Source organism: Marmota monax, unplaced genomic scaffold, assembly GCF_021218885.2.
Source record: "Marmota monax isolate L192 unplaced genomic scaffold, Marmota_monax_Labrador192_F-V1.1 WCK01_AAM20220418_F8-fsc00084, whole genome shotgun sequence".
Taxonomy (NCBI): Eukaryota; Metazoa; Chordata; class Mammalia; order Rodentia; family Sciuridae; genus Marmota; species Marmota monax.
Genome location: NW_026694575.1, coordinates 3806907 through 3824532, shown reverse-complemented (window position 1 = coordinate 3824532; position 17626 = coordinate 3806907). Strand labels below are relative to the sequence as shown.

The following is a 17626-nucleotide window of genomic DNA, read 5'->3' as shown; positions in this document are numbered from 1 at the left end:
AAATAGATATTAAAAGAAATAAAACAGAAATCTTGAAGCTGAACAATTAAATGAATGAGATTAAAAATACAATAGACTACATCAAGTGGAAGAAAAATCCTAAATTTCAAGGGTTCTTTGAAACAATCAAATCAGAGGGAAGGAAGAAGATGAGGAGGAAGAGAAGAAGAAGAAGAAATCAGCATACTCAACTTACGGGACACCATTAAATAACAAATTACCTCATTAGGGTAGTAAAAGTGGGAGGAAAGACAGAGAAAGGCACAAAACACCTATCTGATGAAATAATAGCTGAAAATTTCCCAAGTCTTGTAAGAGATATGGACATCCTGATTCAGGAAGCTCAAAGATCCACAAACAGATTCAACCCCAAAATTTTCTTTCCAGGTACATTGTAATCATGTGGTTACAAGTCAAAGAGAGAATTCTAGAAGCAGCAAAAGAAATGTGTCCAGTCACATGAGAGATTCCCCCTTAGACTATCAGCAGATTTCTCAGCAGAAACTTTGGAGTCTAGAGAAAAAAAAAATGAATGACCTGTTTAAGTGCTGAGAGGAAAAACACGGCCAGCCAAGAATATCATACCCAGCAACGCTATCCTTCAAAAATGGTGAAGAAAATAAGGTCATTCCTAGACAAGGAAAAACTGAGGTCATTCCTTACCTCATCATATAATAAATGCTTTAAGGGAGGGCTTATGCTAGAAGTGGAAGGGCAGTAAGTACTATAATGAAAACATGAAAGTATCTCTATAGTGATAGAGATAAACTTATAATCAAATTCAAAATAGTCCATTATTGTAATGGTGGTATACAAATCTTTCAAACTTCTAGTATAAAGGTTTAAAGTCAAAATGGTCAAGGATAATGTGCCTAAAATGAGTTGTTATGGAATACAAAATATAAAAATGTAGATTAAAGTAACGGCAATGTAAATTTTGAGGGATCAAGGTGAAAGAAGAATATTTATATGTGGCCAGAGTTGGGATCAATATAGTCTACTCTTACTGTAAAAGTCTTTGTGTTTACCTCATGGTAACCACACACACACACACACACACACACACACAATTATAATTGATACACAAACAAGAAAAAGGATCAAATCATAGCAATACAGAAAACTACAAAGGTGAACTAAAAAAGAAAGGACAAAATAAGAAAAGATCTACAAATGACCAAGAGAGGTAAGAGTAAGCCCTTACCTAACAATAATAATCTTGAATGTAAATGGATTAAATTTCTCAATTAGAGCATACAGATGGGTTGGGGTGTAACTCAGTGGAAGAGCACTTACCTAGCATGCATGGGGTTGTGGGTTTGATCCCAAGCATTGCAAAAATAAAAGCAAAAGATGCAGAGTGACTGAAGAAATTTAAAACATAAGACCCCACTATATGCTGCCTACCAGAGGCTCACTTTCCTGTAAAGACAGAGAGTGAAGGAATGGGAAAGACATACCATGCAAAGGAAGCCAGAAGCAAGCAGAATAGCTATACTTCTATCAGATGAAAGAGACTTTAAGTCAAGAGTTAATAAATGAGACAATGCCATTACATAATGATGAAAGGGTCAATTAAGCAAGAGACTGTAACAACTGTAAATATATATGCACTCAGCACCAAAGCATATATAAAGAAAATATTAATAGATAGAAATGGAGCAATAAATTGCAATACAGGGTAGTAGGAGACCTCACTCTCATTAGCAGACAGATCATCCAGACAGAAAATCAACACAGGCAGACTAGAATTAAATTATACTACAGACCAAGTGAAACCAACAGATATTCACAAGGCATTTCATCCAATAGTAGAATACACAGTCTTCTCATCCGCACATGGACATTATCCACAGCAGAGCATGTAAGGTCACAAAACAAGTCTTAACAAGTTCAAGAAGACAGGTATGATATCAAGTGTCTTTCCAGACCATAATACAAAACTAAAATAACTAGATCGACTTTGGAAATTTTATAACTACATGGAAATTAAACAACATGGTCCTGAGCAATCAATGGATCAATGAAGAAATTAAAAGGGAAACTTTAAACTTCTTTGAGACAGATGAAAATGGAAACATGTTATACCCAAACCTATGGGACATAGGAAAAGGGAAGTGTATAGCAATAAGTACTTACATCCCAAAATAAGACCTCAAATAAATGAAAATCATGCCTCAAGCAATTAGAAAAATAAGAACAAGCTGAACTTGAAGCTGGTAGGATAGAAATAGAGACTACACAAGCAATATAGAGACCAACAAAATGAAGAGATAGTTCTTTGAAAACACTACAAAAACTGACAAGCCTTCAGCTAGACAAAGAAGAAAAGAAAACTCAAAATCAGAGATGAAAAAGGAGACATTACAACTGATGCTACAGAACCACTAAGGGTCATCAGAGACTATTATGACTACACATAGACCACCTAGAAGACATGGATGAATTTCTGGATACATGCAAGCTGCCAAGATTGAATCATGAAAAAACAGATCATCCAAACAGACAAAAACAGTAAGGAAATTGAGCCAGTAATGAAAAGCTATCCCATCAAAGTAAGGCTTCATGACTTCACTGCTAGATTTGATCAAACATTAAATGACAGTTCTTCTCAAACTATTCTAGGAAATTGAAGAGGTCAGAATACTTCCAACTCATTCACCAGGCCAGCACTTCCCTGAGATACAGAAAAGGGATAACAAAAGTAAACAAGGCACTTCTTCCCTTGTCCTCCATCTCTCTCCTCTCTCTCTCTTCCACCTGTGGGTCCTTGAGACGCCTCGCCACTGCCAAGTTCCTCTGCAGTCTCCGTCCAGTCCCCCTGTTGCTGTGGGTGGTCTGACCCGTTCTCATGAACCCCCAGCTAGTGACACGAGGGAGTGGCCCCCTGGCTGCGGTGATTGGAGGTTTTTCTCCCACAAGGACCCTGAGAAGTCCTCTTCCCTGCCACCAGCATCCTAGGCAGCCGGCCCCCGTCACTAGAGAACTCTCATGTGTCAAATCCAGAGGAACTACTATTCTCCAGCAAAACTGCCCATTTCTTCAACTTTACTAACTATTTTTAAATAACCACAGGAAAGTCCTCAGGGTAGTGTGAACAGCTCCCATAGTGCCTGGCCCCAGCTGTCACATGTTGACACAGGGTACTCTCCCTCCCTGTCCCAGGTTGCTCCCACTTGCACACACATGCACACCCATTGTCACTAGACTCTTTCTGAATCTTTAAACCACCTCATGATTTTAAAGAATTATATATAGCTTAACACAGATCCATTCACCACCTTCAAATACATGAAGCCTTAAAACGCAGAGGGCCCTTTCTCCTTCAGTCTCCTCTGATGCTCACAAGAGCTGTGAATTAGTAGGAAGAACATGTCACCATCTTCCAGGCAAACATGTCACCATCTTCCAGGCCAGGAAACTGGCTCAGGATGACCAGTGACTTGTCCAGGCTGTAAGGGGGAGGGTCCTGGTACTGAGTCCATTACTGCCTTCCTCAGCACCTGCTCCAGATGTAGCCCAGTGTCATGAGGACGGGAGAGGGCTGAAGGTGAAGAGCCAGGTCAGGTTGAAGGTTCAAGCAGACCAGGGTCCCCTGCCCAGCCCTCCTGTCAGTTCTAGGCCTTTGGGGAAATCTTGACTCAAAGGCCCTTTGCCTCATCAACTGTTGCTCCTGTTCAGATCTGAACTCCCTCGTCATTTCCCAGAGAAGCTTCCCTGGGCCAGGGCAGGTTCCCTTGCCATATGCTCTTATATCAACCTGTCCCACCTCAGTTTCCCATTACAGCTATATCCACTTAAGTGATCCTGTAATTAGTGTCTGCACTCTGGACGAGGGAGACAGGCACTGAGGGCCGTGGGACCCGGGGCAGCCTGGAGATCTCCTGGCCCATCAGAGACGCTCGGCTCCCACCCATCACTACAGAGCAGGGAGGCCAGCCCAGCCTCGCCAGACTTTCTGGTTTTCAAAGAAGCCGGAAAGTCAAAGTCTTAAATGGAATCTGGCTTTTTAAAAAAAATATTTATTTTTTAGTTGTAGTTGGACACAATACCTTTATTTTATTTATATATATTTTATGTGGTGCTGTGGATATAACCCAGGGCCTCGCATGCTAGGTGAGCACTCTACCACTGAGCCACAACCCCAGCCCAGAAATCTGGCTTGTTGAATGTTGGTAAGTGGTTTAGTTCTTAAGCACGTGTCTGGGGACAGGATTTAGGCCACAGTCCACCAGTTGGCCTTCATCTAGTTTGGACTTGAAGTTCCTTGAAGGAAGGAACCAAGCTGCTTCCTCATGTGCTTGAGGCTTGGTTGCACCTACTATATAGCCTGGCACAGAAAAGGCATTTAATATGGAGGGCTGCTGGGTGGGTGGGTAGGTGGATGGATGGACAGATGGCTGCATCAGCAGGTGGACAAACGTGGTCTTCAGACCACAGTGTTCCAGAACCGCCCAGCTGGGAACCACTTCTGGTCCTGCCAGGGCCCCGGAATGTCCTGACCCCACCTCTTCTGCCCTCTGCAGAGAATCCATGCCTGGGGGAGGTGGTCCGTGAGGCCATCCGCCGCCAGAAAGGCTACGCGTCCTGTGCCACAGCCTCTAAGGTGCCCATCATGGAATGTCACGGGGGCTGCGGGTCCCAGTGCTGCCAGCCCATCCGCAGCAAGCGGCGGAAATACGTCTTCCAGTGCACAGACGGCTCCTCGTTCGTGGAGGAGGTGGAGAGACACTTGGAGTGCGGCTGCCACCCGTGTTCCTGAGCCCCGCCTGCTGCCTCTCAGACTCCAGCTCGTGGGGTCAGGGACAGCCACGGGCCCCTGTAGATTTCGGAATGAAGGAGAGGAAGCAAAAGAAGAAGAGAATATTAAGTATATTGTAAAATAAACAAAAAAATAGAACTTATTTTTATTATGGAAAGTGACTATTTTCATCTTTTATTATATAAATCTATCACGCCGTCTGAGTATATGTACTATATCGTGAGTTATTTTTACCGAGGTTTGTTTTGTGTTGTGTATTTGTTGTGTTTTTATAAACAGCTGTTTAAAATTTTAAGATTAAAAAAGACTAATAAAAATGTTTTAAACAAAAGGATAAGAATAATGAAACGAGAGCCGGCCTGAGGAAGAAAGAGGAGCCTTTGTTTCCCAAGCACTCTCTGCCCTGCCCGCAGGGACAGGACCTGCTTACCTGCTCAGGAAGCGCAAGAGGAAGAGAGAGGAAGGACTGTTCTTTGTTTCTTGGTCTTAACTCTTTCTGTTCTCTTCCTAAACACACACTCAGCTTTTAACAGCCCAGGTTGTCTATGCCCAAGATGCCCATCTCTTCCCAGAAAAGCTTCTGGAGGTCTGGCTGACTGCCCATCTGCCCTGGGGGCTGCGGGGTCTGAGCCCACAGGAGACCCCTTTTCTCCTTCCTGGATGGCCCTGGTTTCCATTAGAGGACTGGCCATTTGAACTTTGCCCAGCACTTAATCTGGGCCTGTTTAGCTGAGTTTTGAAACAGCTGCTCTTACCCTGCCCTTCCTGGGTCCTCCTGGTGAGTGGAGGGAAGAGGGCATGGCAGTCCCCCAGGCCCCCAGCACTGGCTCTTCCCCGGAGGGTCCCAGCCCAGCCTCCACCCCCAGCCAACTCCACACTGGAACGCAATAGCAAGAGAGGAGATGGTGAGGGCTTCCGCAAGAGGGAGGCCACAGCCAAGTCTGCCCTCAGCCCATAGATGTCCAGCCAACAGGCCTCTGCCACCTGTCCTTCCGGCCCTGTCATGGGGACAAAGACCCATTGTCTGCCTGCAGCACTTGCCAGTGCCTATCTGGACAGCACCTCATCTGTCAACCCTGCTCTTCAGGGAAGGTAGAGCAGTGAGCCCATTTCAGACAAGGACACTGGGTCCTGCCCAGGCTCTGTCAACCATCTGGCAAGTAGGGAGCCAGAGCTGGAGAGCAGCCCTGAAGCTCCAGACTCTTCTCCAGAGCAGGTAAACGGGAGGTTCAGGCAGAGTGTCCCAAGAAAGAAAAGTGGATGCTTCCCTCCTCTTCCCTTCCAGCCCTGCTCTGCCTTGTTCATCCCTGACTCTGTCTTCCTTTACATAGAAGAACTCTAGAGACCTGTGTATCTAGGAAACAGGAGCAAAGGGAGCTTGTTTGGTCTCTGTTCCTCAAGGGCCTTCCCACCCCTTCTTCCACTTCTCTCCCCTGCCCTCCCCTGCCCCCTCGCACTTCCAGTGCACGACCCCAGGGTCCCCACTGTTTGCACCAACCTCTGGCTCCTGGCTCCACCCCTCCTGCCAGGAGCTTCCTCTGCTGGAGCTTCAGAAGAGAACTTGGGACCTTCCAGCTCGAGGGCCCCAGAGGAGCCCCGCTGCTCTGTCAGCATGAGTGGTCAGCCAGAGACTCAAGGAATAAAGAAGAGGAAAGGAAGAAGGAGGGACACAAGGCAAGTGGGAGACAGGACGAGGGAGGGACAGATGGAGGCATTTACTCAAAATATGCACATGTACTGTATCCAAGGTGCTGCGCCTCGCGATGGGCTTGCTTCCAGTGTTCACGTGTATTTAGTGCTCACTGTGTTAGACATCAGATATCATTCTAGTTGAGATATATATATGTATTATATATAATACATATACACATTTAATTCTCTAAACAACCCTTTAATAAAAACGTTATTAACCCATTTACCAGTTGAATAAACTGAAACATAGAGAAGTTCGCAAACTTGTCCAAGAGAAGATGGTTAATGAATTACACAGCTAGGATTTGAACCCAGGTTGTTAGGCTCCAGAACTTGCTCACCTAACCACGCCACTTCTTATGAGAAAGAATGTGTTCTGCCCTTAAAGAGCCTCTGGTCTGGGACAGAAGCAATTCCTTTATTGTATGTAACAGTTCTCTAATGGCAGTATAAAGAGGGGGCTGTCCAGAGCAGGGAATTTCCAGTCCTGGGTCTTAGAGGAACAATGGTTGGCCAGGGTCAGGAAAGGGAGCTAAACTTTCCTGGGAATGGCTTTCAAACAGCAGTGGAATGTGGAAAGTCCTGGTGCAGGAGTGTGAGACACACTGGGGAGCAGAGAGATGTGGGGTGGAGGGAAAGTCAGGGATTCAACCACAAAGAGCCACACATTCCAGGCCACAGAGAGTCAGAGGTTTTTTGGGGGATACTAGCAAAACAGGGTCTGAAAAAGGGACAGAACTGGTGGCAAAGTAGAGAAAGGCTTGGACAAGGAAATGAGCATTTCTCACCAAAGTCACCTCAGGGGACCTGGTTGTTGACTTTGAGGCTAGAAAACACTAATTTCAAGAAGGAGCCCAGAAGTCTTTAGGTAGCTCAGAAGGGGTGTCCTGGGATCTGTCCAACACTCCTCCTACCCTCCATGCCCCTCCAGACTTCACCACCCCTAGCTAGCCTCTCCCCATCCAGCCCAAAGCCCACTCAGCTGCCCCTCAAGGGCCCCACCCAGGGTCGCTGATGTTCTGGAAGGACTCAGCAGGCTACTGGCTTTCCTCTGCTTCCCCCCAGGACCCCGGCCTCCCTCTTCCAATCAGCCCCTTCACTCAACAGAGAGCCAGATCTGTCTCTCAGTTTGGTGTTGGTGGGGAGGGGTGGAATTTGAGCCTCCTCCTTAATTTAGGAAGCCCTGACTTTAAGAAATACCAAATGCAAGGACTATTAAGAAAAGTCCTTCCTAAAATGAAGATTCTCTAACAAATGAAGTTTTTAAACTCACTCTCCCCTTGAGCAGCCAAATTCTAGGAGCAGAAATCCCCATGAGACAGGGAGAGTTCAGTCAGTTACTTTGCACCTGAATGTACTCTTTAGGGACACTCATGAGCAGAAGGGACTACTCAGCTCAGGAAAGGGGAGGAGAGAGTCCCTCCGGACTCATCCAGGGGCCCTAAAATAGCTGATGAAATGATGTATTTAAAAGCTCTGTAAAATATAAACTTAAAACCTTTTATGTAAGATGCTGTTATTATCACTGTTGTCATTGTTGTTGACAAGCTGAAAGGTGCTTTGTAGAGGAAAACTTTGTCTTTTCAAACTCACTTTGTGGCTAGAAAACACCAACTTCAAGATGGAGCCCAGAATTCTCTGTGGTAGCTCCGAAGCTCAGCTCTGGAAGAAGGAGTGTGGTGTTTCAGAAAGAGGAAGAGAGGAGGACAGGGAGCAGAGAAGGTGACTCTCTTCGGAACCCAGGGATAGTCAGGATGGGGCTTGAGCCAAACTTGTCCTTCACCAGAGATGAAGCTGTCACCAGACTGACGTAAGGCCAGGCAGTCAGCCGCTGCCTCTGTTGGAAGCAGAAGCCCATGGCAGTAACTGACCTGACCCCCAAAGACCTACAGGACCCCAGATACCAGAGCTGGAACCTTGGGGTTGCTGGGGATGCGGAGACTAAGAATCAGAAAAAAGAAAGGAGTGGAGAGACTGTGCCGCAGACCAGAGGCAGAAAGAGAGCCAGGTGTCCACAGGTGCAGGTCCCTCCTGTCACCGCATAGTGGTATCCAGGCAGAAGGAAGCCCAGGACGGACCCTGCAGCACAGAAGTGTCCTGCGCCTTCCCTGACCACCTCCCAGGGTGCTCCCAGATGGTCAGGAAGCTGGGCACGGTCTGCCTTGGTGGCACCACCCATCTCTTTTAGTGTGGCTTGAACAGTGCCAGCAGAGACACCCAGAGAAGTTGGTCAGAGGTGCCAGCTAGCAGGAGCAGGAAAAGCAGACCTGGGCCTCGGCAAAGCTGGTTTCTAACCCAGCATAGGTTCTAATGGGAAACCCTTTTAACCCTTCTTTAAAATGATGTTATAGTGTTGCTTCTCCATGTGGAATAACTAATGTGCATTCCTTTCCCCACAGACTGTCATTTTCTGATGTCATTTAAATAAATGGATGAGTCACAAGAAGCTACCAGAGGCTCTCGTGAAACCATACTCAGCCCTGCTGTGCGACGTGTGCTTTCTTTTTACCCCTTCCGTACCCACTGGGGCAAGATCACTGCTCACATGGAGTTGGGGCAAGCCCGGGGTGGAATTGGTTGATAAAATCCATTTCGTAGACCACAACATGAGAAGAGTGGATCCAGAGTTCCCCCAGAGAAATGGAGACCCAACATATGGCTTGGGGTCCACAGGTCAGGGCTCCAGGGGTGACCAAGACCAAGTCCTGGTCCTCCTGAGGGAGCATGTCAACAAACAAACAGGGAAAGACATGATGACAGCAGCAGCAAATCTCTGCGGACACTGGAGCAGAGAAGATGGCAGATGGCTGTGGCTGCTTCACCCACTGAGGTCCGGGCCTCTGAAGAACTGGGACCTGGGGGTGAGGAGAGTACCAAGGAGTGAGAGAGGGCAACCTGCCACACAGCGCTTGCCCACGCTGCCCTGTGGGGTGCTCCTAGGGAGATGGTGCCCAAGCTTGGGCCAGGGAGCTCAGCTCTCAGCCCCTCAGTCCTGGGGATCCTCGAAAGGCTGTGGACGTGTGAGGTGAGGGTGGCCATGGGTGTGGAGGCCTCACGTCCCCTCTGTGGAGACCCCGAGGAGAACCCAACACTGACAGGCAGCTGGTGCACCGAGTGTGGGCCAAGGGGTCAGGTACAGTGGCTCCAAGCCAGTGGCTCTCCCTTTTCTTGGTGACCTCAGCAGCCATCAAAGACCCACTTGACATTAGTTTCACATCTTCCAATGTGAGGACATCTGACATGGGGCGGGTGGACATGAACCGGGTTTCCTTGCAGGGACACTGTGGCCCAGGAACCCACCCATTTCTCATGTTCAGACAAGGAGCCCCTCCTCCAGGCCTGGACCTAAAAGTACAGGTTGAGATTCCCTAATCTGAAAATCCAAAATCTGAAACATCAGGAGCATGACATGGTACCATGAGTGGAAATCCCCCAGTTGTTAAAAATAGTGTATAATATTACCTTCAGGGCTGGGGAGCACTTGCCTAGCATGTGTGAGGTCCTGGGATCCATCCCCAGAAACCAAAAGAAAAAAAAAAAAATCACCTTCACGCTATGTGTATAAGGTACCTTGGAAACAAAAACATACTTTGTTTTTAGACTTAGGTCATAGCCTCAAGATATCTCATTATGTATCTGAAAATATTCCAAAATATGAAAAAATTCAAAACACTTCTGGTCCCAGGAATTTTAGGAAGGGATTCTCAGCATGTCTATTGCTGTCTCTCAGTTTCCTTTCCTATCAGTCTGTTGCAGAGATTTTCAGCAGAGACATTTGGACATTCTGGCAGTATCTGGAGACATTGCTTATTATATAACCAGACATAGGGCACTAGGGACATCTAGTATATAGAGACCAGGGAGGCTGATAAACATCCTAAAATGCACAGCACAGCCTCCTCAACAGAGAATCTTCCTGCCCAAGATGTCCATGTTGCTAAGATTGAGTGCCTCTGGCTTAAGCTAGTCAGAGCCTTCCCTGAATATCTGGATGGAACCACTTACCAAAGAAGTGGGGAGGAGTACTAAACAGGCAGCAGACAGCGACCTCCACAGGATGTCTTGGTTGGAAGCCACGGCAGGTGCTTGTGCTTGAGCACCGTTATGGGTGGGAAGCTGGGGAGAGGCCATTTGTGGCAGTGGGGACCACCATCATCCTTTCTGCCATTCTTTACCCTTAAAAGTCAGGGCAGATGGGTGCAGAGAAGTGGGTTCTGGATTTACTATGCTTGTGCTTACATGGCACTTAAAAAGTATGGTGGAGCAGGTGACAGTTGCCTTTGCACCTGCAGTTGGCAGAGAAATGCAGAACAGGACATGATAGTTTGGGTGTTGAATGCCCCCAAAGGCCCACATGTTACAGCTCAGCTTCCAAGGTGGACTACAGGGAGCTGGTGAGAGCTTTAGAGTGGGGGGTCTTGTAGGAGGTGCTCGGATCATTCAGGGTGTGCCTAAGAAGGGAGTGTTAGACTCCAGCCCTTCCCTTCCCCTTCCTCTTTGCCTTCCTGGCCTCATGGTGAACAATTTTGTCCAATACTCACTCCCCACCATTGCCATCCAGCACCCCCACCAGAGGCCTAAAAGCAATGACTCCATGGGATCATGAACTAGAACCTCTAAAACAGAGCCAAAATAACCCTTTTTTCTTAATAAGTTAATTATTCCAGGTATTTTGTTACAGTGATAGAAAGCTGACTAATGCAAAAGATTAATAAAAATGTCCTCTCTACATTCTGAAACTGTACTCTTGGCCCTGGCTGAAGAAGCAGGAAAGGTCCACCAGGTTATCAAATCAAGACCTGAAGGCTGAGGAATTGTCTGCAGAGGGGAGTAAAGGAATGCAGTTCAAAGCCACAAACAATCCAAGCTCAGGATGCGGTGAGGGACAAATTGACTTGATTCTCAGTCATTGACAGCAGGATTAACCTTGCTGTGCAGAGTAACCTTGTAAAGTACTTCAGGGACAGATGCTCTTAGCTCCCTACCAAGGCTCTATAAATAGACTTTGTAAGTGTCCCTATTTTTCCAGTCACTGTGGCAGGCGGGACATAAGCCAGCTTGGGGGCTTAAGTTGCAGGAGAGTCTAGGTGAGCAGGCTGCCGCCCCTTCAAGTCCCCCTGCCCTGCGGACCACATTCTCTCCCCGACCCTGCCGCTGGACTTTGGCAGCACCATGATCCTGAGCTCCCCATCTTAGAAAAGAAGGATGGTAAGACTTAGCATAATCAGGACTCAGTAGACTACAAATGACAAAAATCAATTTGAACCACTGTAAAGCAAAAGCGGAATGTGCTGCCTCACGTGCTGGAAAATCTAGGCCAGTACTTTTTGCAGCAAAAATGAGTGTTTAAATCCGAGAGCTCACACTCCATCAACTAGGGCTCAGGTCTCTGGCACGTGCTCAGCTTTCCCCTGCCTTGGTATCTCAGGAAGGACCTCCTCACAGATGGCAAAGTGACTCCTAGTAGCTGCAGATCTAAAGCTGGACATACTACAAATTTCAAATCCAGAAGTGAAGAACACTTCTCTTGCCGATACTTCCGTGAGATGTCCCAGAACTGAGAGTCACTAGCTGATTGGCCTGGCTTGAAGCAAATGCCCATGATGAGACCAAACATTATGCTCAAAGCAACAAGAGCATTGATAGGTCAAGCCTAATGAGAGAGAGGGAACGGGATCATCCACCAGGACCCAGTGGAGTTCACCCCAGGGATGCAAATAAATGGTCCAACACATGGAAATCAGTAAACACGAAAGAGACCTCACATGAACACAGTGAAGGGGGAAAAAAAAGGATATATATATATATATATAGTCATTGTAATAGTTGAAGAAAAAAAAACATCTTATAAGATCCAACATCCCTTCATTTTAAAACTCCCAACAAATTACAGATAGACAGAATAAAAGCAACATGTGACAAACCCACAGCCAACATCATGCTGAATGGGGACAAGTCAAGAGCTTTGTCCTTAAGGCTGGGGACTAAACAAGGATTCCAACTTTCACCACTTCCATTCAACATGGAACTGGACATCCTAGCCAGATCAATTAGGTAAGAAAAAGAAAGAAAGGATCCAAATGGGAAAGGAAGAATTAGAGAGCCCCTGTCTGCTGGTGACATAATCTTATACATAGAAAACCCCAAAGAATCCACCAAAATTATTGTTGCAACCAAGAAACAAATTCAGTAATATTGGAGGATACAAAAGTGAACATATAAAAATTGGTAGCATTTCTACACAATAATAGTAAACTAAAATAAAAATCAAGAAAACAATGCCATTAAAATTGCTACGAGAAAAAAAAAAGAGAGAGAGGAAAAACTTAGGAATAAATTTAACCAAGAAGGTGAAAGATCTCTACGCTGAAAACTAGAAAATACCAATGAAAGAAAGAAAATCTGGGCATGGTGGTGCATGCCTGTAATCCCAATGACCCAGGAGGCTCAAGAAGGAGGACCACAAATTCAAGGTCAGCCTCTGCAAACTAGTGAGACCCTCTCTCAACTTTTTTTGGTGGCTGGGTGAGTATCTCAGTATAGAGGACTTGCCTAGCATTTGTGAAGCCTGGGTTCAATCCCCAGGAGGAAAGAAGGGAGGGAGGGAGGGAGGGAGGAAGGAAGGAAGGAATCAAAGATGACACAAATAGATGGAAAGTATTCCATGTTCATGAACTGGAAAGATCAATAGTCAAAATTTCTTCTAGCCAACAGTATCAATTCAATGTATTGAAATACCAAGGACATTCTTCATAGAAATAAGAAAAAAACATTCTAAAATTGTGTGGGTCCACAAAAGACTATCCAACACCATGTTGAGCAAAGCTGAAGGCATCCAATTGAGCACACCAAAAACACTACAGTCACAATAATAAAACAGTAACAGCACAGCGCTGGTATTAAAGCAGACAGAGACCAATGGAGAAGAGAGTGTCCAAGACTAAATCCACACATCCACAGCCAACTGATTTTCAACAAAGGTTCTGAGAACATGCCTTGAGGAAAGGGCAGTCTCTCCAAGATAGAGTTTTGGGAGAACTGGAGATACACAGGTAGAAAAATGAAGCTGACACTTATTCACACCATATACAAATATCAACTCAAATGGATCAAAGACTTAATGTAAGACCTGAAGCTATTAAAACAAAACAGGGGTAAAGCTGCATGGCTTTGGTCTGGGCGAGGACTTTTTGAGTAAGACCTCAAAAGCACAGGCAGCAAAAGCAAGCGCAGGAAAGCAGGGTTGCACCAGAGTGGAAAGTTTCCCCACGGCTGAGGAAACAATCAACAGACTGAACGGACAATGAGAGAATGGGAAAAGGACTTGGAAACTGTGTAGGGGATAAGGGGCATTCAGAACGTGGAAGGAACTCAACAGCAAAACCAACGAAAACCCCAACAGTACAACTTAAAGATGGGCAGAAGAACTGATTAGACCTTCCTCAAAAGGAGATGAAAAACCATTCAACATCACTGTCATCGGGGCAATGCAAACCAAGACCAAATTGGGAGCTGCCCTGCTCCAGTAAGAATGGCTATAACCAAAAAGACAAAAGGTGATAAATGTGGGCAGGATGGGGAGCAAAGAGAACCCTCACACCCCATGGTGGGAATGTAGAGTAGCACAGCCATCGTGGAAAAGGCTACCGAGAGTCCTCAAGAAGTTACAAACGAAAGCTCAGTAGGAGTGCCTGGCATGCTTCCCTCCACCACAAAGGACCAGAGCAAGTTCAAAACCACACCTCTCCTACTGGAGTGCTGAGGCCGAGCAGCAGGGTGCTGGGGAGGAGGCAGAAACATGGAGAGTGCTGAGACGCACCATGGCCTGATAAAGGGAACTAAGCACATAGTGTCTGCCATGTCATCCCTCAAGATCAATCCTGGACCAAGAAGGACTTCGACCGGAGGGGGAAAGGAAACAGGAGACCCTGGGAATCGATGCTTACACCACAGACCCCTGAGGAACTTACTGATGGGGAACCCTGTGGTCCTTACAGGCCCTGAAGCCAGTTTATGGAACCATCAACCTGCCTAGCCACTGCATTGCCCTGGACAAAGAGCCCATCCCACACGGTGTCCTCCTGCACACGGGGCTTTAACTATACAGGTCTCTTAAGACCAGGCCCATATGGCCTCCTGGGAAGCTTCCCCAGCAGCTCCACCAACCCAGCCCTGTGAACCCGCCAGAAGGTACCACTCACATGTGCACAGCCCCAGGAAGCACCTGGGTGGTTCACCCTGAGCAGCTCAGCCTGCAGGGGTTCCCAGAAAACTGTTGACCAGCCCCACTCACCCACCACCTGCACCAGAAGCAGTTAGGTAGTCCTGTCACCTACCCTCAGCACCAGGAAATAGCCAGGTGACCATATCCATCCTTCCATGGCCCCATTAGAAGCAGGGTGATCCAGCCCCATGGACCCTGAATCAGCCCCAAGTGCTCAGCCCACCAACACTCTCTATATGCAGCCAGGTGGCCCCACCCACTCACCACTCTGGAACATAAGTGGGCAGCCCATTCTGAGCTGCTCAGCCCACAGAGGCCTAGTAAATCAAACAAGGGGCCTCATCTACCCACCCACCCATGATCCCAGGAAGCAGCCAAGCAACTTTTCTGAGTGGCGCAGCCTGCTGAGATCTCCAAGAAGCAACCCACATGGCCCCACCCACCCTCCTATGGCCACAAGAAGTGGCATACCCACACCACTACCAGGCATGTTAGGCTACACTCACCTGGGCCCCCAGTGTGACCCCAACTACATACAACTCTGCAGAGCTGAGGGACACCCGAGCTCAGCATACCACACTCAGAGCTGCCAGCGAACTTGCCCTGCGTGAGGGAGCTGTAGCTCCACTGGGATACACCCCTCAACCCCGCAGCTAGGCCACTGAGGCACCTCTGGGCACCAACAACATTGGCCGGGGCCAAAGAAGCTACCCAAAAACTGTACAGCAGAGCCCACTTGGAACCAAAGCAAACGCAAACTAGCCAAGCAACACACACTGTCAGAAGGAAGTCTTTTCCTGCAAAAGCCATCCCCTAAAATTGGTGGAGGCAGCTGGCCTACCAGATGCTCAAACACCAACATAGAGACATCAGAAGAACTGGAGGGCAAGGTGACCCGACACATCCAGATGAACACAGGAACTCAGAGAGAGGGGGTCAGTGGATTCCTGACCAAGAATTTTAAAATGATGATAGTTAAGGAAAGAAACTTAATGATATGCAAGAAAATATCAATGAAATTAGGGAAAAAATCATAATATGAATTACAGCAAAGAGAGATCATTAAAAAGAACCCGTCAGAAATCTTACAGCTGAAGACCTCCATAAGTGAAATAAAAAATATTATTGAGAGCCTCAATAGCAGAATTCATCAAGCAGAAGAATTTCTGAGCTTAAAGACAGGTCTGTTGAAATAAAAATTTAATCAGGTGGTTTTCAAAAAAGAAAAAAATCAAAGGAATGAAGGAAGCCTTTGATATATATGGGACACTATTAAGGAAGCAAGCATTCCCATTATAGGAGTTCCAGATGAAAAGGGAAAAGGCATAGAAAACCAAGTAATTCATCCAAGTAATTCCTGAAAACTTTCCAAGTCTTGGGAGAGAGATGGACATTCTGCTCCAGGAAGCTGGAAGGATCCCTGATGGATATGACCAAAAGAAATTCTCTCAGAGGCATTTTCTATGCATGTTGCCAAAAGTTAAGAGTCAGAGAGAGAATTCCAAAGTCAGCCAGAGAAAAGAATCCAGTCACCTCTAAGGGAACCTCCATTGGACAGACAGCAGAATTCTCAGCAGAAACTCTACAGGGCAGGAGAGAATGAGATGACATAACCAAAGTTCAGGAACAAAAACAGTGTCAACAAAGATGACTAAACTCAGAAGAGAAATCCCTCAAAAATGAAGGAGACATGAGACTTTCCAAGACAAGCAAACACAAGACACCACTAGACAGACCTTATAAAAGTGCCCAAGAGAGGTCTAGACTAGCTGCCAAAGGGTGACAGCTACATCATGGGAGCACACAAACGTACAGATCTCATGCGTGGAGCAGATACAGAATAAATTAAACCAGGGATGTGAATGGCCTTTACAATAAAATCATGAAACACGGATGACAGAAAATGAAGACGACAGACACAAAAAGACTGACAGATGCTTCATGTTTTGGAGGAACTGTTAGATGCTGATACTACCAAACTTATCTACAGATTCCAAGCAATCCCTATGGAAATGCCAAGGATATTCTTCACAGAAATGGAAAAAATGCTCCCCAAATCTGTCTGGAAACACAAAAGATGCTGAATAGCCAAGCAGGAGGCATTACAATATGTGGCTTCAAAACACACTACACAACAATAATAACCAAAACACTGACGGTTAGGTACTGGCATTAAAAAACCAGACACATAGACCAAGGGAACAGAACAGAAGACCTACCAATAAGCCTGGGTACTGTAGCCAGATGATCTTCAACAAAGGCAGCAAGAACATGCACCAGAGAAAGGAAAGTCTCTCCAGCAAATGACGCTGGGGAGCTGGGTGTCCATATCCTATGCAAAGGCAGAAGAAATAAACTAGACCCCTGACTCTCAGCTTGACAAAACTCAACTCAAAATGGACCAATGATCTAATGTAAGGCCTGTTAAATACAAGAAGAAATTATAGGGGAAGCACCTCAGGACATCGGTTGGTCTGGGCAAAGATTTTTTTTTTTTTTTAATTTTGGATAAGATCCAACAGTACAGGTGACAGAAGCAGAAATACACAAATGGGATCACAGCAAACTAAAAAGCTTCTGCTCAGCAAAGGAAACAATCAACAGAGTGAAGAGACAGCCTACAGAAAGTGAGAAAATATCTATAATCTACACATGTGATAAGAGGTTGGTAACCAGAATAAGAGAGGAAAACCAACAGCAAAACAAACAACAAAATCTGATTTCAAAATGGTCAAAAAATCTGAATAAACGTTTTTCAAAAGACATACAGATAACCAATAGGTATATTAAAAAAGCTCATAGCCAGGAGCAGTGGTGCACACCTGTCATCCCAGCAGCTCAGGAGGCTAAGGCAGGAGGATCGCAAGTTCAAAGCCAGATTCAGCAACCTAGTAAGTCCCTAAGCAACTCAGTAAGATCCTGTCTCTAAATAAAAAATATAAAAAGGG

General features: G+C 46.1%; 1 protein-coding gene across 1 annotated transcript in view; it reads left to right on the top strand.

Annotated features, from left to right (window-relative positions):
• Positions 1 to 8931, top strand: part of Slit3 (slit guidance ligand 3) — a 579279-nt gene extending 570348 nt beyond the window's left edge. The window contains exon 36 of the mRNA XM_046421334.2: positions 4527 to 8931. Within this exon, the coding sequence (XP_046277290.1) occupies positions 4527 to 4762 (236 nt within the window). The 3' untranslated portion in view covers positions 4763 to 8931. The remainder of the gene's footprint in view (positions 1 to 4526) is intronic.
• Positions 8932 to 17626: the final 8695 nt, after the last annotated feature.